At 42.3% G+C, this 19,492-nt stretch overlaps 1 protein-coding gene across 17 annotated transcripts in view; it reads right to left on the minus strand.

Annotated features, from left to right (window-relative positions):
• Window positions 1-19,492, minus strand: part of FOXP1 (forkhead box P1) — a 377,034-nt gene that overhangs the window by 41,516 nt on the left and 316,026 nt on the right. For all 17 annotated transcript variants that reach the window (XM_079316612.1, XM_079316617.1, XM_079316618.1 and 14 more), the window contains one exon: window positions 4,920-5,024. In XM_079316612.1, the coding sequence (XP_079172738.1) occupies window positions 4,920-5,024 (105 nt within the window). The remainder of the gene's footprint in view (window positions 1-4,919; window positions 5,025-19,492) is intronic.

The raw sequence follows: 19,492 nt of genomic DNA on the forward strand, positions 1-19,492 counted from the left end.
CAAAAATCTTCAAACCACAGAAACTTCAAAAATGACAAATAACTTGAATCTCTCCCCCATGCACAAAAGAAAAAAAGCCCTAATGATAATTCTCTAAAAAGAGTCGAACCTTTTTATGAGACCTGTTGCCAATATTAGTGCCACCAAATGATCTCATCTTTCATTCTGGCTAAATTCCAACACACAATTTCATTAACCCAGGTACTGCAGGTGATAAAACTCATTTTTCCCTAAAGAGACAGCTAAAAAGTACCAGTTATACATTTATGAAGTACCAGCAATCAAAATTATGGATTTTCTAAAAGGTTTTTAACTACTTTTATTGAAAGGAAAATCGCTGTCTCAGACTTTTGTGACACTATTGCTAATAATAAATTTTACCATTTAGACATCGCAGTAATATGGTAGACAGTGTCAATAAAAGTATGAAACAAAGATGATCCCTGTCTCTTAAGGAATGCTTTCTGATTACACACCGGAAATTATAATGGGAAATATAAACTAAGTGCACCTTTAGGAGAGGAAAAAAGGGGATAATGCAAGGCAATGGGCCTCGCTACATATATCCCATCAGCAGAAGTATTTCATATATATATATATATATATATATATATATATATATATATATATGTATGTATGTGTGTGTGTAAAGGATATATAGAAATAAAACAGAAATGAAGTTACAATATTAAAGTAAATAAAAATACTAGAGTAAGTAATGACCGAATGGAAATTGTCAATGATAATTTAACAATACACACATGATAAAATATACGATATATAATAAAAATTGAAATGATAGGAAGAATAACAATTCAAATAATAAAGTAAAGAATAAAAAAATTAAATAATGAAATATATCGGTTTTTAAAAATGGTGAAATAGGGTTTAAGGGCCGGCTCGGGAGGGGAGGGAGCGGGCAGTGTCGGGGATGCCGCTGCTCCCGGCGCCGCTCCCGGTGCCGCTCCCGCTGCCAGCAGCATTCCCGGGAGCACTAGAGGGCACTGTGGGATTTGGGCCACCCCGGGCTCGCCGCCGCGGGGGTCCCGAGCCCCCTGCCCGGCACGGGGAGGATCGGGGGGCGCTGGCAGCGCCGGGAGCCGGCCCCGCACCGGCCCCGGCCCCGCGGGCCGCGCTCGCACCGGCGGCTCCGGCCGCGTCCCCCGCACGGGACGGGGCCGCACCCCGCAGCTTCTTCCCCCTGCCCGGGGGTCCCCCTGGCCCTACAGAACCCTAAACCCCCCACGCACAGCCCAGCCTTTCCCCTGCCCTCGCTGCCTGCTCCATTAAACCCGCGCCGTGCCGATGGTTTCAGTGCAGAACGCTCTGCCATGCAAACGAGCGCAATTAATGCCTTTCAAACAATTTATGATTTCCGGCCTACTTCAACATGTATTAGCATATACCTGGTTTCTTTAATATGCACTTTGTTTTTCCAAAACCACAAACATAGTTGCTGGAATTTCATGTGGAAGTGCTTAAGGGGTTGAAAGTTAACACCTTTGTGAGCCGAGCAGTCTCACAGTTGCTGCTAAACAAAAGCCTCTTTGTAGAAGCTTTCTCGAAATGTTTTCTTAACATGTTCCAAGTAGTTTTAGGCAGGCAACTAAAGTAAACAAGATGTTACCATGATAAAAACACTTGTGAAAACATTACAGAGTGCACTTAGTAGTTTCTTTCACATAAACTCCCCTTCGTTTCATCAAAGTTAAATGCACATGAAGCAGATTACCAGCATCACTGCAAGACAGGACTGCCAGATCTCTCCAAAGGTCTGCGTCCTTTCTTTTAAATAATATATTTGATTTAAAAATGGTACAGCCAGGATTAAGCACGTCTAACCCACAATCAAATTATAAGAAAAAAATATAAGGGGGGGGAGGAATAATAAAACCCTATTCAGTCTTCTTAATTTTTTTCCGTGGATACCCTGGCTATCCTGCTGAACAAACCACCCTCCCTCCAGCCGGGATTTCCTGAACAACTTGCTATATAAGGGGTATATATTTCTATCTTCAAGGGTCTTTAAACACATGCAAATGAAACCAGGGATACAGTCAATTCTGCAGGAAAGTCTCTCTGTGCTACGAGCTGCTCCTTTGGCTGCCGCCTGCGAGACGAGCCCTGGTTAACAGGCCAGACACGTGTGCACCCTCCAGCCCTCACCTTGCTCCCTGCAGCTTGGCAGAGGCCACAGGGTCACCGCCCTGAGACTGGACTTGTTTTTGTTTTTAGGCTCAGGGAGTATTCTGGAGCACGCAGGGTGCTGCTGTTTCATTAGGCAGAGCAGCAGCCCCTGCTGCTGTCAGTTAGCTCCGACTGATACCGCATCACATGATAACCAGTGGCTGATGGGCTCAAAAAAGAAACACAACACCACCATGCTAAAACTGCAACTTATTTCAAAAAGAAATAGGGAAATAAATGCGTACAATAGCCCGTGTATCTGCTGGTTCTGATAAGCATCCTCCTGTTGGCTGTGAGTGAAAGATAACTAGGATCGTTATTTGTACAGTATTTATCTTTGAAATCAAGGGCCCTGTGGTGTACCTCACCTTGGGAACAAACACTACAGAACGATCACAGAAGAGTGTCAAATCTCTGGTTTTGATTTACCAACAGTTATGATATTTCTTCCTCAGGAGGAAAAGAAATGAACCATGTTTTAGACCTGCGAGTCCTTTTTTCTCCCTTAACTGTAGAATCATTTTATTGTCATACAGGGCTTTCATTCCACATACAACTTCTCTTTGCCTTTTCACAAGGTAAGTGAAATTAAGCAATACTCGATACACAGGCTGCATTTCACTTGGTAAACAAGAGCTTTTCTCTTGAGGGGACCGTCAAAAGAGTGTCACACATTATACAAGTATCAGAAAGAAACTTCAACCATCTACCTGGTATCTTTTCATTGAGTAAAGAATTCTGATAAGTGGCAACATAATTTAAGGACAGATGCTCCACAGGAGACGTGGAAGGCTATGGTATTTATGAAGCAGTGTCAATACACTGCTCAGGGACATCCATTTCTTCATTTGTTCTAGGTTAAATATCAGTGTGAATAGTAAGACTTTGGATACTGCAGCATTTGGATAATTAGAAAATTGAAAGGATGAAAGGTTTCAATGAAGGCAAAAACTAGACTGATGGTGAAAACACTAGAACTGATGGTGCAGCTTGCAGTCCAGCCTGGGCTGGTGACAGTTTTCAGGTTATTCCTAAATACTGATTGCTGCATGTATCTCCTTCAGGTAAACTGCGTCTATGTACTGAAATATCTTCAAAATACCAGATAAAAACCAGCTCTGCCTCTATCCATGCTTGTGATTAAGGGCTTAAGGTGTGATTAAGGTGTTTTCTATGCATGGCCACCTCAAGCAGATCACTCAAGATTCCTATGGAATCTTCCTGAAAGTAGCTGCTCTCACCTGAAAACGGGACTACCACAGGAAGCAAAGGTGGCACAATTTGATCATATGTGACCACACACGTTATTTTGCTATCTAAGGCTGCCACAGCACTTTTCCCTTGCACTTACTGCAGTGAAGATGAGAATTGTTTTAAAGGTCTAAATGCTATAGGATGGCATATGAATATGAATGAGCTGGCAAGTATGGCAAGATTAGCATTTATTTCACTTAAGTGAACAACAGGATGAATTACAAGGAATGAGGCCACCCTTCATGGAAATTTATGACTAGCACCTTCTTATTTTGTAATCCTCTTGTAATGAGAACCTTCTCATTACTGTACCATTCCTCACTTGTAACATATGTTTATAGTAGGACCAGCGCTGCTCCTACGAACGCAGGAGGGTTTTGCCAGTGGAACCACAACTGTTCCATTCTGTTCTGAGAGCAAAATCTTATCTGTATCATCTAACATCACCCAACAAACACCCTCTGCTTGTTTTTGACCTTCCCTTCCTTAGATAAAAATCCAGGGAACAGCCCCAGATACAAGAGGTACAGCTGAACCTTTTGGGAGGAAGTCTACTCATTCATCCCAAAGAACCTCATGTATTTATGTGGACTAACTTCACAAGACTACTGTTCCACATGAGATAAAATTTGTCCCTTTGTGCAGTTAAATCACGAACATTGCTTGGGTGGCTGGTCTTGAGTGATCTTACAACTGACCAGCCACAGAACTTGAGCAAAGATCAAGGACAAACCTTCAGTAACCAGGATGCACCCCCAGCACGTGTGTACCTGGTGTCCTACCCAGACAAAGAACTCTTTTGTGATGGAACAGGGGTGAGGTTGATGGTTTAGCTGTGGAGCAGCCATGTGTAAGCTATTAGGGCTCTGAGGTCCTTCCCTGCATCGGGATGCACGCACTACCACACACTAGTCCATAATGCACTGTTTATGCAACGCCTAAAACTGTGTTCTTTGGCAGCAAGGAAAAGGTCTGCAGCAAACTGCAGGGGCCCAATTAATATAATTATAGTTTATTTTTAGTAGTGTAGACTTTGTTCATTAGTTACTTATTTGACATAAATTAAATTTCACGTGATGTTCTGCAATTCTCTGTTCAATTATGGAGTTAATTTAAGACTAGATTTCTAAATTAAAGTGAAATCAAGGTTAAAACAAGGTTTTATTATTTACATGATCGATACTGCAACTTAAAAATTAGTTAAATAAAATTAAAAAAAAAAAAAAAAAAAAAAAAGCTGCGGAACTGTAAACACTGTTTCATAGCAATACACTGAGCAAGACCATAATTTCCCCATGGGGCTAATTTACTATCCCCTGTTAAAACGTTCTTGAGCCTGATCCAAAAGCCACTGAAGTGAAAGGGAGCTCTCTGTTGACTTCAATGGGCTTTGCATCAGGCCCAGGGTGAGTGACAGCACACAAAATTTCAGAGCATGCTTTCTGTACAATGCAAGTGCCAAAAAAAACCATCCTTACTTGAGGAACGACTGGAAATCTTCACATACTGCTTCACAGCCCGGCCATTTGCATACGCCGTGTCCGTACAGCGGGTGGCTGTGCGAGTGCTCCTCGTGGGGTAAACTGGAGGGGGGAAAGAGGAGAGAGAAAAAGTGCTGTGAACTGAAGGGACTGTAACAATTCATCCTCACAAAGGCTCCTAAAGAGCAGCAAACACCAGATCCTGAAGCATCCCCAATAGCTCACGGTACCCGCCTGACTCTTGCCCAGGGTTTTTCAAAACAGAATTAAATACCGTTTGCAGTTTGAAATGTGTCATTCTTACTTAGCTATCCTCCTACATTTCATTCATTAATTAAGAGGTTTGTAAAGAATTTAAATTAACATGGACGGGGGAGAAATCATTTGACAGACCTGCTTAATATCTTGCTTGATATTTTGCTAAAAAATTTATGAACATTGCATATTTACAATTCAACTTCATGGAGAAGTCATCTCCATACAGCAGTGTCCCATTACACCATAACACAGCCAGACCTGAGGCTTTCCTCATGGCTAGAGAAAGGAAAAGCATCAAATTTGCAGCCTTGGTTTTCCCACCATGTTATTTATTTACTGGGTTGGTTTCTTTTCTGGTTGATTTTTTTTTTTTTCTGTTCTTACAGGCTGTTTCATTGCACAAATACAGCCCCCTTACATCCCAAGAAAGAAGATTTGAGGTGTATTTTCAAATGCAAAATTCACCATAAAGAAGAGGGGGCATGCAATCAAAGGATTCCTCAGCACGAGGGGTTAGTGGGGGATATTAACCTTGCCCAGGACTGGGTAGGAGTGTTACAGAGCCTCCTAACTACTGAACCCAGGGTTAAAACAAAAAATTCATATGAGCACTAAGGGGTTAATCCTTCAGCGGGATTCCAATCAATACGTAATGATTTGGCTGCACTGATCCAAGTCATGAGATGCTTTGATCCAGGCCATGTGGTGCTCAGGGAAATGTATCTGTTGCACTCACTGATGAACCATATTCTAAAATATCTTCTTTATTTGACTTCTGCATGGAAACTTCGTAAGGGAAGGAATTATTTTTTGCAACAATCTCCATAACCTTAGATGACTTTAAAAGCAAAATGTCAAAATAATATTGAAATCTCTATTTTATGCTCACACATGTATGTATTTTTCATGGCAAATCTTTTTGCTATAGTGTACCTGTGCTGTATCATGGACTTCAATCATACACAAAGGATATGAACACATACCAGCATCTAGGTGTGGCTTTTATGACTTACTTCATCCTGGGTTACAGGTAATGTTATGGATAAATGCCTACTTTTTGCCATTTAACTTTTATACACACGTGGAAATGCTAATTTTTCTTCTTCTGTAATATTATCTATCTGTGCACTCCAGCAAAATTCCCAGATTCTGAAACTTTTGAGTTTAAGCCCAATGTGAATATGAAGATTACTAAAGGTGTTTTTTAAAATTATTTTACATTAAAAAAATAATAATTTAGAAAGTACTGACTAGAAAAGGTATTATGAGTTTTACATGAACTTAATTCATTATTTCATTAATATCTTATTTCTGTCTGTTTACAAATAGTCCTTCAACCATAAATATATATATGTGCAAGGTAATTTCCTGAAAAAACAGTAGGTGAAGAGCCCTACACAGACTTTCTCTATATATGAATATTAGACTGGTTTAACTGAATCAGTCTTCTAAAAAATGTTCAAGTGAGGGGAATCTCTGTGAAGTTTTCAAAGGAACTAAGGAACAGATGCATTCTTTTCAAGGAAATTAAAGAAATGCTACATCACACATTTCCTCAGCTGAAGAAGAGGAAGAATGGCTGAAGAACATCATCCACCCAAGCCAAACAGGCATATGGTCACACATCCTCTCTATACAGCAGAAAATTCAGAAAATAATGGGCTTTATCATCTGTTTCTGTACCTGGATACAGCAAGGGGTGAGAAAGAAGGCTTTCATGTTAACACTCCATTAAAGTCCATAAAGATGACATACGAGAGTTATGATTTCAGTGTGTTTGGAAGAACAAAAAACAAAACCAAAAAAAAAGCAGCGTATGAATCTGCCCAGTGCATGTTACCCACACACTGGGACTTGTGATGGCCAACTAAGGAGTCAGTCCCCCCGTGGGGTTTAAGCACTGTAAATCTCATTATAATATCAACAGGAGTCACATGGCTTAAACCCCCAGCAGGGATTTTTAAAGTTTCTCTGTGAGAGCCTAAAGGCCATGGCCAAGCCAACGGAAAGAGCCCTACCGAGATTTGTATTTATTTTTTAAATCCCAGCGCAAATCTCCTTTCTTTCCAGGGAACTTGCACAAGACAAGACAAACTATGTAGGACGTGACACCCTGGTATTGTGTCCAAAGAAAATGATGGAATGACCAAGACAATATCCAACTCTAAATGATGCTCAGGATGTCAAAGGCTCGTGCTGTCAGTAACCATGAAGGCTGGCTGTAAATGGGAACTAAAAAGGTCACTTTGCTAACACGATGCTGTGCGTAACACGCTTGCCACCTACGCAGAGCTTCCACTGCCATTCAACCAAGCAGAGGAACCACTTCAACCTACCAAAAATAAGACATTGCAAAGAGAAAAAAACCCTCAGTCCTGAAAGACAAACGCCAGCCCCCTCTGCAGGCACTGTGCCATTCCGAAGGCAGCGACTCCCATCCTGCTCGGGGGGGTTTCAGCAGTGCCTTTTGGTGACCTTTATGTGTCAGTATCAGATTACTGCTATTTCATCCATCCCACTTCTGAAGATATTATAGATTGCCACTTGTTCCCTGATAGAGCCTGAAGAAGCACCTCAAAACAAAACAAAGAGCGGGTTCATACACAGGCGGATGTAGCGCACAAAGGATACAGCCAGTGGAAATGAATGGAGAACTCTGTTGAACTGATCCAAGTACTCACTTTTTTGAGCAAATAGAGGTGGAAAAAGGAAGACTTTAATCCTGTACATAAATAAACAGCTTTGTGAGCACAACGCAAACCTATCATCTGAAATTGTTCACTGATATTTCTTGCATGCAAGCACAGCTTCTGTAATCTAGATGCATCCTTGGTCTCGCTGCCGGAGACAGACTTTTAGAAGATCTGAGCATTGGCAAGCAGAAGCAAGTTTTAGGTCTGTTTGATTTCTAATGACACATTAGAGTAGGTGTTTGTTTCTGTCACCCTCTCCTTCCCAGGAATGCATATTCATCGTTGGGTACTGGTGATGCAACACCAGTTAGTGGAAATGATTTTATAACAAGACATAATTTTCAAAGTAGTGAAGGCATAAATGATTTAAATTCAATGTGGGTTTTTTTCCTCTTTGTGAGGTACTTGCACAAAAGTAGTTAATAGAATAGAATTACTTCCAAATAATGCAATAGTGATGCATTATTGCATTGAACTACAGCAAAGAACACTCTGGCAAGTTAAATGTCTTGCTTAAGTCATTTATTCATGACATACAAGAGCATAACAAAATCCATGTGTGAGGCTGAAAACTGTGTAAGTGTCCACTTACTTTCTGCTGCCTCCAGCTCTGTTTCCCGTACAGACAGGAGGAGAAGGGACAGGCACTTCCACACCTCCTCTGGCCTTGCTGGATACAGTAGAGGAAATTTGACCTCTTCCTCCTTCCCCCTACTTTGCCTCAAAACCCCAAGGATCTCCACAGGGTCTGGTAGCAATTTCAACTCTCATTCCTACAGGGATGGCTGTTGAAGCTGCTACTTGCACAGCCCACTCCTGCCAGCCACTCACCTTTTGGAATACACCTGCTGTGCTACAGCATCCTGGAAGAACCAGGACTCTGGGACACACGAGCACAAGAGACAGAGATGCTAGAGGGACAGCCAAGTGCTGATGGAGAGTAAAAATGACACCCTGAAGTGAGATGGGAACATGCTGGGTATTGGGGAAAGCAGTGACCAAAGCCCCAGCATGAAAGCTCCCTGTGCTCTTTAAATGGTTTAATTCAATCCACATTTATTAACCACATGGAACCGGGTACTGTGCTTGTAACTGGCTAAAAAGTCAAGGGTAAATATAAAATCCAGCTAGGCAGAAGCCTGAGTGTCTGTGCTTCTGCCACACAGTGGACCATATTTTAAATATTCATGATGCTGACATACTTCATAATTCCACTCTCTCTCTTCCACATCTGCTTGGGCCAACAATCTTTGCCAAAACACTGGGGGAAGTCAGTGATGTAGAGAAGGATCCTTGATTTTCTGTTACAGTTATGAAGCATCTGCTCACGTTCTAACAGAGCTCAGAACATGCCTGAGCCACCTGCACGCTGAAAAATCAATACCATGTCTCCTGCTTTCCTCCTGCAAGGAGCTGGAGCACAGCACCCTCAGAAAGCACAGAATTGCCTTTTTAATTTTACTTTATTCCTCAGGGTCAATGGGAAGTGACCTCATCTTTGCCAGCTGCCATGAAACTGATATCCATGCACAGCCCAGGCAGGAGCGTGGGGCTCTGTCTCACACCACATTTTCCCTCTCTCTGATATAAATGGCACAGCCAGAGGCAAAATGCCACAATTTTGGTCCTGTACAGGAGAATGAGACACACAACTGGGAACTAACATGGCTCTCCCAGAGTTATGACTGCCTGGTGAGCTCTAAAGCTCATCAGAAGGCACCCAAAGAATAAGGCTGCTGAAAAACTCACAATTTTCTGAGTCAGAAACTCTCGCTGTATCTGATTTTAAAATGAAACGGAAGCAGTAATGATTAAATCCTTGTACTAACTGTACTGAAGTGCAAGTTCCTGTCTTCATGACAGAACCAACCCAACAAAGATGTGTTTTTCAGTGAAGTTCCACTGGTGCAAATCCCTTCAAATTTTTAGTAAGGTGGGAAGAACCTCTTTCCTCTCTAAACTGTGAATTCATGAAAAACCCAACCAATAACTACAAAAACCCTCAAAACTTCTAGATACTCATGCTCCTGTCCAAGCCTCAGGAACCACCCAGGAAGCAGATATGTGATCTGAACAGCAGGCTGTCCAGGTCACTGGATAAAACCAAACATAAGGTCATGGGCTTGCAGGAGAGGTGCCATTTGATATAAGTGGTCAGTGACAGCTCTTTCTACAATTTTTTTTTGTTTTTTGCACATTTTTGGATGCTTTTTAGAGGAGTGCTTCTCCCCTTCCTCACTACTTCAGTCCACGCCCAGACCTGGGACTACAAGCAGCTCATGTTTTACATCAAGCCCTATTGGAAGTAACAAGATAGTATATTACATTTTAAATGACTCCACCAATTTAAGGCAAATCAAGTTAAAACTGCAGCCCACAGGCTGAAATCCTCTCTCCTAATAGGTGTGCACTAACTTGTGTACTCCTGTAGCACAAGAAGGAAAATAGCAATGCTGCTGTAACAAGAGGCCACCTGTGCACCCCAAATCACTGCCCCTCATTTATGCCTCCTGCACTATTCCCTAAATTCCTGTTCTGCAAGGACAACAGTGGAGAATCTGCAGCAAGACTGAGACAAAATCTGGCTGACATTCCCCTTCCCTTCTACCCCCATCCTCACTGCAAAGAGCAGAACCAGACTGAATAATTATAAGCATCATCTTCTGGTTTTGATCTATCCACTGATGGTTTGGATTATTAATCAATGTTATGACCCTCCAGCACTCCAACACATCCTCTTTCCAGTGGCAGCCCCTCTTCCAGCCCCACAGGAAAACTGCCACAGGGCTTGGACAGTCACTGCCCTACATCCCTTCCTTGGAGGAATTAAATGTATTTCTTGAGCATTTAAAAGAAATGCCCATTGCAAAAAAATCCATCACTTATCTTCGGTGAAAATTCCACTCCTTCATTTGAATTAACAAGTTTCTCTATGATTTAAAACTCTTATTTTTTTTTTTTTTATTTCAACCTTGTGCCTAGGTACTGTAGTGAAAAGTACATCAAATATACCCAGACACACATGATTTGAAACGCTGGATTTTAAATTCCAGCACTGCTAACTAATGAGAACAATTTTTTCCTTCTTCTTCTTTGTAGCATCACTTCATGTACTTACATACCATAATCATATCCTCCTAGAGCCTCTATTTTTCCAGGGTGTAGATCTTTAATTCCCTTTAATCTGTCTTCATAGCCTATTCCCTCCAACTCCTTTATCATCCTAGCTGCTCTCCTCTGTATTTGCTCCAGCTTCTCTTTATCCTTTCTGCAAGAGAGTGGCCAATTGTACATCACATTCAATGTGGTTTAACTGGTTCTGCATAAAGCAGAACAGGAAAAAAAAAAAAGAAAGGACTCGGATGCAACATGCATGTTTATGCCTCCCATGACTGCATTTACCTTTTTTGACTAAGACATGGCACAGAGTGTCCCACCTTAATTTCTCAACCCCGATTATGCCTCAGCCATTTCCCACACAGCCGATGCTGAGCAGCTGACGTGTCATGTCAAACCCGCAGTTTGGAATTTTGATTTCCTAGCTGGGCTACTTTCTACTTATCCCTGCTAAATCACATTTTATTCCTCTCTGAACAGTCTCCTAATTTATTCAGATTAAAACGGATTGATTCAGTATCTTAGTTTAATTAGGAAAAAAATGTGATCCAACCACTTTCTTGGGTTTTTGGGGCTAGGGGGATGTTCTGCGGGGTTTTTTTTTCGGTTTAGGTTTGGGTTTTTTTTAACGCTGACTTTCAGCACAGCAATCCCATCCCTCTTACACACCCAATTCGCATGGCAGAGGGAGGTGGCAATGGCAAAGCTTTGGCCCCAATTCAGCAACCCTTTTAAGAACACACACAAGTATAAAAACACAGGAGTAGACCTTGGACTTCACCGAGACCGAGGTGTAAAATTACCAACGAACATACATACTTTGTAAAAAGATACTGTTTGCCAACCTTATTTTACTGTAATTTATATTCTGTTGTAACATTTAAATTTATAGTAAAAGAAAACACTGAGAAACAAGATCTATTCTTGTTCAACAAAATTCTATTCTGTTACATTTGGAGTTGAGGCAAGTCTTCCACTCTTATATAAACCGGCGATACGTCAACAAATATGATTAACAGGGATTATTCACGTCAGTATTTTTCACCCCTGTCCCACAGGCACAACAAAACCTGCACAGAAGGTGACTGTCACATCACACACAGCCTGGCAGCTCGCTGGGGGGGCTTTCGCCCACCCCACACCCCTGCAGCAGCAAAGTGCCCTTGGGGAAATGTTTATAAAAATATAATTAAGATAAATAATGACTCCATGGGAGAAGTACAGCTAGAGCATTGCTTTCCCTCTGCCGCGTGCTTTCCCCTTGGAAAAATGCTGTTTAAAAAAGCACTAAAATGGAGAGGACACAAGCCTGCTTCCCCAGGGAAGCATGCTGAATCATACAGGTACTGTAAATATCATATGCTGTTGCAGGTGCTAGGCGGTCTATTTGTTTGTGTTTACTAAAAGGCATAACAAATAGTCCCACTAAAACAGAACAACACTTGGCATTGGACTGATAGGTACCAGAGCAGCCACAAATCACATTCATGAATTTAGATCAGAACTGCTGGGCAACACTAGAGCTTCTCTTTGCTTTTTGGGAGGTCCTCTTTGCCATGATTTGCCCCTCTCAGAGCACACAGAAACTCAGCATCCTTCCCAAGCATCCCAACATCCAGAGAAAAATCAGGCAACAGCGGGAAAGAAAGCCAGAAAAAACAAGACAAGAAGTACAGAACAGACTTGCATGACATACATGGCCAGCTAACGTCGTTTACAGCTTTGCAACTTCTGAGTTAATTCACAGTATAAACAACAAGGAAAATGTTTCTTCCGAGCAAGACTTCCTGTAAACTGTTCATTAGAGCGCGCGGAGCGCGGGGCTGTGCACCTGCTGATTAACCATGCGCTCCAAGAATAAACACAAACCCCAGCCAGCCAGATTGTTCTGGAATTTGCTCTGAGCTGATTTTTCTTCCCCCATGTTATAAATTGGATTCTACAATAAAACAAACAGCAGAACATAGGTTGCCCAGAGTTAAAATCTACTTTTTACACTACATTGACCACAGCACCCACAGGCACAGCTACAATGTCTTTCTATGAATGGGACAGATTGCCATATGGATGCAGACACTGAACAAGCTGTACAACTCCTGGCGACAAGTGCCTAGGGGACTGTCCTATATTAGCACCACCTGTGCTGTGGAAATTGTGCTCTGTGTATGAAATGGTATTTAAGGGCCCATCGCGATGTTATTTTTGAGTATACACAAAAAGGAAAATTACAGTTAAAAAGAATTTGCTGGCTAGCGGATCTGTTGCTCAGTTCCCGAGATTGTTTCCCAAAGGAATAGCTCTCCTCTTTATTCATGCAGCCCAAAATGACAAGCTGCAACACATATTAGCAGTTTCCCTGCCTGGGCTTATACCATCCTTTTAAGGACAAGAATCTACTTTATAATATACATATGTTTTCCTGATCACACAGAAGAAATTACAGGCCTCCTACCTTACCACCACCAACTACACAGAAAAAACACCCTGTGGCATTTCACAAATGTTGCTCTAGCAGCAAGCAATGCAATATGAATTCTCGTTGGGCTCCTTCCCCCACTCCTCACTGTGCAGCAGGTAGAGTCACAAATCCCAATTACCAAATTTAAATGTGCATCTCACCACTTTGAAAATACAACCGTGTCTGCCTGACAAAAATAGAGCTCCAGATTAGCACAAGATGTCAAGGGAGTGAGGAGAAGGGAAAAGCAAGGAGGAGAGGTAGGAGCAGTACCTAGCTGCTCTATGAAAAGAGATTTCCCTCTTTCCAAACAGCAAGAGAAAAAAAAAAAAGATGCCAAGAAAAAGTAAAGTAAAACAAATTGAATTAAAGAAAAACAGTTGTAAAGTGAACATTACAACCTGGGAAAAATGATGTCATTTTATTGAGAAACTCTTTTTTTTTTCCATTAAACCACAGTGAAACGGATAAAGTTTATAGAGCTTAATGGTGGAGTTTTACTTTAAATGCTGCTCAATATCTTAGCAGTACGATATAACATGATATAACAGCTGTCATACTAACTGCTCCATTTTTATTGAACAGCACAGAAAATAGTCACACAAAAGTCACTTAAGTCCTCTACTTCTACAGCACTTTCAAGGGTGTTTCTGTTCCCATATTGTGCTATATATATTAAAAAAATAACACAGGTCTTTATCAGCTCCCTGCTCAGCTCTTCAGGACAATCAGACCTGAGCAAATTCTGAGCAAGGACAACTTGCACACAGGAGGAAATAAAAAGAAACAGAAATCCACAGTGCAGTAAACGAAAACCAGGTCCCTTTTTAAGAGTACTACATAAACACCTCTAATAAAAGAAGAGGACAAATTTTCATTGGACTTTAAGTATTTAGACAGGAATGTTTTAGTAAAAGTTTAACTGCAAAGTGCATGCAATTAACAGAAAGCCATCAGCTATTTCTCTGGTATGTAAAAATAGCATTAAGCTGTATTAAATGCACGTGTAAGTATCTCAGTTGCAAGAAAAGGGAGGAGATATGCAAAGCACTCAGATATCAAACAATGATCTGTTGGCCAGATGGAGGAATAAAACAATACATATGCTAAAATTTGGAAAAGTTCTGTTAAGCGTCTGCCAAGGCTCACCCAATCTATTTTAAGTGCTTTTTGATACATTAGCTTGGTGTTTGGAGTTGTACAACTGATGGTTATTACACAGGACCAGAGCAGTGAAGGCTCCCTGACGCCGGGGCAGCTTCCCAAGCATCAAACCCAGCACCCCCTCCAGCCAGGGGCCACATCAAACATTCACAGGCTGGTTAACTCTGCATCTTTCCTAAGGGGGAAAAAAACAAGTGAGCTGCTTTTAGTTTAGTGAAGGAATTCCCTGATGAAGGAGCTGCTGGGCAGAGTGAGGAGCAAGTGGAATTGTACAAGTGATTTAGCACCGTGGCAGACGGTGGGTGCGGGCGACGCACAGGAGGCTCCACACCCGCATCTGAAAAGCACGAACAATAAAAAAGTGCCTGATAAGGCTCAGAACTGAAGATTAACAGCCCCAGGTCTGAGTCACAGCCGGTGTTTTTTCAAAGCTGATTACAGAGGAGTGACTCAGAGGGGAGCCCGCTCAGTAACTGGTGGCATTTCTTTGGCAGGGGAGTGAGTGCCAAGGGATCAGACACTGGGACACTTTGGCATGTACCTGCACAGAATAAATGGAGATGGCCAGGCTGGTGCTCTGCTGTCACTGTGTCATTGTCACCAACAGCCCAAGCAGCCCCACAGCCACTCCAAGTGCAATGAGAAGGACAGAGCCATGTGGAAAGCAGGATAGTTTATCACATACCCAACTGGGCATCCAGCTTGAGCCTCCACAGCAAGGATGGGGCACCTGAGCTGCTCAGAGCACAGGTAAGAGCACAAGGGTCATGATGGGGTGTGAGCACATGGAGCAGCCACATACCCCTTGGAGGAAAGGCCAAAAACACCTATTTCTTAAGGAAGAATGGATCTGAGGTAACCTAGTCCAACACAACTCTGCTGATGGTGAAGGATAATGAACTAAAATCAGCTGCAGGGAGGAACTGAGGGGAGCTGACACGGCTGAGCAGATCTGATGCTGGCACCAGTGCAGAATGAATGCCAGGGACTGAGTGGAGAGGCTGGCCAAGAGAGGATCGGGCCCTGGGAGCATATGGACTGCAGGCTGAACTGCTTCATCCCAAGCATTAATAATGGACCCAAGCCTGTAATTCTTAATTGTGCTGAATCCTAATGCCCTCATCTAAGAGCCTTGGGATTTTGATGGAGGATCAGCTGGCATGGAAGATAACAACAGTAAAACACGAGGCATTAGGCCTAAGCAGCAGATCAATGGTCTGCCATGCCATTCCTCACTTCCCTTCAGAGCCTTCTCCAGACTCTGTCCTCCTGCCACACTGGCAAGAAAAAGCAATTTTAAAATTCCCTTGTTTATCCCATCTATTTTTCCCAAGAGATGGCTGCTTGCTTGTGTGGAAGGACAAGACTCAAGTATAGTTGGAAAGGGTATAAAGGCAACGAGGGGAAGAGATGGGACTGCTGGCAGATGGAGACAGGACTCTTGGACATGAAGCCTTTAACTGCAACTCTTCACCTTACCTCTGGTAAACAACAGATGCACTTCTTAAATTAACAGGTCTGGACCTTCATGAACTCACTTGTTTACGTACAGCCTCCACCATCCTGGCCCTGCTGCAGTCAGTGCAGGATGGTGCCAGAGGAAGGGACCAGCACAAGGTGTTCAACAGTTCCACTGCACCTCCAGACCTCTCAGCTCAGCCCAAACTGGAGCAACCTCTGACCACTGCAAAGCACTGATGAATTCTGCACAGCTCTGCTTTTCCAAACCTACCCACATGGGGAATATTCCCAAGCATGCAGGTTTTAGGATGTCCACTGTTCATCAGGTTTAACAGTCAGTAGCCACCTGAAGTGACCAGGTGTACCCCTGCTTTGCTTTGGTACTTTTTAAAAGAAAATAATCAAGTTTCTCCCAAATAAGATGCAGTGGAACAACATGGAAAGTGGGTACTGTCCCTGACATTTCTAAGCACAGCAGATGTACTTACTGGCTCCTGTTATTTATTTATTTACTTGTGCAGAAAAAAACTGCTTGTTACTGAAGAAATCCAAATGCTGATAAGATGATGAGAGGTTTGCATGCTGGTTGATGGTCTCACTTTCCCTTATCCTGAATGAATACAAGTATCTATAACTAAATATTTCCCTTAGGGCACTGATGACTGAGGTATGTTTATTGCATTGAGTGAATTTATATATATAATCAGCACAATAAACATTATTAAATTGTCTGAGTAAAATCAAAGCATGAAACACACAGTCAGTGCTGAATTCTAATGATGCTGAATGCCCATGATTGCATGGGGAAAGGATCTTAACAAGCCTTGATTTGAGCTTTGGCATCCGCCTCACAAATCACACGAAATGTTCTCTCTTTAATAGTGCTGAATATTGATAAATGTCTCTGCACGGCACAACAGGGAAGTTGGTCTCTATTGGCAATCTTTACCAAAGTGTGTTTTTTCCTTCTCTACACTCAAGGGTTTACCCTGAATGATTTAATTATAATTTTCCTTGTGTAAGACAAATTAAAGAGGAGAGTAGGAGTGTCATGCCAAAGCAGATTATTTATCTCCTTAACAGATTGCTGTGCACCAAACCCCAGAGCTGCTGCTGCTGCTACTTAGAGAAACTGGGCAAAATGTGGGACAAAAGCATAGATGTAATATACATTTAAAACCCAAATGAATGAAAGCATTAACCCATTATTTATAGCTGGAATTGTTTCATTCCCAGGGAAGCCATACACACAGAGCATGCAGAAACCAAGCACAGCACCACGGTGCTCCCTGGCCCAGGAGGGAGGGTGCCTCCTGCTTTGGGATTGTATTTTTGCTTTTTGGATGTCCAGGGTGACTCTGATCACCCACCTGTCATTTGCTTTTTAGCCTTGAAGAAGAGATGTTGCTGTCACTGGGCCCCCAAGCACAGCAGCCCTGCAGTGGCAGTGTCACCAGTGTCACCAGTGTCACCAGTGTCACCAGAGCTGTGTCCCTGCAGCCTGTGCAGCCCAGTCTGGGCTGGCGACGCGTGGGCACGCCAGGCAGCCAATGACTACTGCTCCTGCTATTTTAAACCCCTTGTTTATAACCAGAATGTGTTTTTTTTTACCCAAGATACAGAGCAGATCTGCTGCTTATTCTAACACAGGTGCCTCCTGTCTCGCAGGTCTGGAGCAGCCTCCCAACCTGACCTGTGGGATCAGGAACCCCCTAAAACACAGCCTGAACTATCCCAGTGACATGTGCCAGAGATGACAGTGATGATAGTAACTCCCACATAACCAACTTGCCTCCTGCAGCCCACTCCTTCTCAAAAGCCCAAGAGAAAGGGGTTGAAAACAGCTTTACAGCATATCCTAAAAGTTAATGTTACCTGTATATGATTATTTATGGCTGCTGGGCAGTCGTTATGATGGCTGTGCTTAACTGTTAGGACACTTACACATTTTACTATGTGCTTTTTATTGTTGGTTAAATCTAAATAAATAGCTCTTGGTTGTATCAGATCAGAGCTAACAGCCAGTTGCAAAGAAGGTGCAGGAATGAGGGGAAATCCACAAGTCAAAAACTTGCCCTGGCCAGCCCAGGCTGTGACTTATGTGATGGGAGGTGGAAGGGCTGATACCTCCCTAGTGAGCCCTTCCCACAGCCCCACCTGACCTGAGCCTGAGCTAGGGACTGCCTCAGAAACACTCCTTAAATTTGCTGTGCTGAACCAGATGGGTACAAGAACACACATAGATTTCACTCTAATGAATGGTGGGAGCAAACTCATGCTCCCACCAGACTCACGATTTTTTCTAGTCTTAACCTTTGCAATCAAAAAATTACTACACCTCTGCTTGTGCCTGTGCTCTTTTTTGCAAGCCCACTAAAATTTCACCTTCTGTGAGCTTTCAAACATAGATGTGATGCCAGAGCGCAGCAACTTCTCCCTCTCTGCTCACTACCCACCCCGAACTCCCTGCCTGTAGATAAATATCATTTCACAAAGGAAACCAATGCAAAATATCTCACCAAGAGGAGTTTCTGTGTCACATGAAATCCAGGCAGGCACCAGGGTGCCTGATGAGACTGCAACAAAACCCTTAAGTGCATCAGGAGGCATTCTCCTGCCTGTAGTCTCCTGCTCTACTTATGGATAAACATGTAATTCAATCACTGCAGCAAATGGATGGCATAAAGCCTCCATGTACCAAAGAGAGGCAGGACAAAGCAAAGTCTGTAGCCCTCATATTCAGATTCCTAAATATACCTATTTTGTATTTTGGTATTTCAGAGAATCCAACAGATATGTAAGGAAAGTATAAGGCAAACTTAACAACACAGGCATTGATTCCAGCACTGAGGATTTACTCTTTTAAACTAAGACAATCTTAAACAATACCATGGCATATTTATGCCTTCCTAATTAATCTGGAATTTTACTAATAAAAGCCTGTGTATCACCTTGTCTGTAGATCCCAACTGACTCCAGGCCACAATTACAGGACTCAGACATGGATTTCCAGGTCTGCTCAACACTATACACAGAGCAAATTCTTACTTCAGAACAGAATACTGTATTTCCACTGCATTTCAAAATGAACTGAATGTTTCCTGGTTTAGCCTGCCATTAGCACACAGCACGTGCCTCTATCCAGTGAAAGAAGATCCATCTTGCTGCATGGATTTTTACTTTACATACTCGGTAAGAAAAACATAGATAAAAAATTTATTGAAAAGCCATAAACCCATCTTGTTCACTTCTACATGCAGCAAAAAGGGAATTAATTGTTTAATAAACATCAAATTTTTTTTAGTATCCCATGTAAGTCTTCATGAAAACCACGTCTTTGGCACTTACATGCATTGTAAACACATTCACTGATGTTCCCACACACGTCCTTGCAATGGGTATATAAAGGATGCCTTATA

This window comes from Erithacus rubecula (assembly GCF_903797595.1).
Source record: "Erithacus rubecula genome assembly, chromosome: 13".
NCBI classification, from domain to species: domain Eukaryota; kingdom Metazoa; phylum Chordata; class Aves; order Passeriformes; family Muscicapidae; genus Erithacus; species Erithacus rubecula.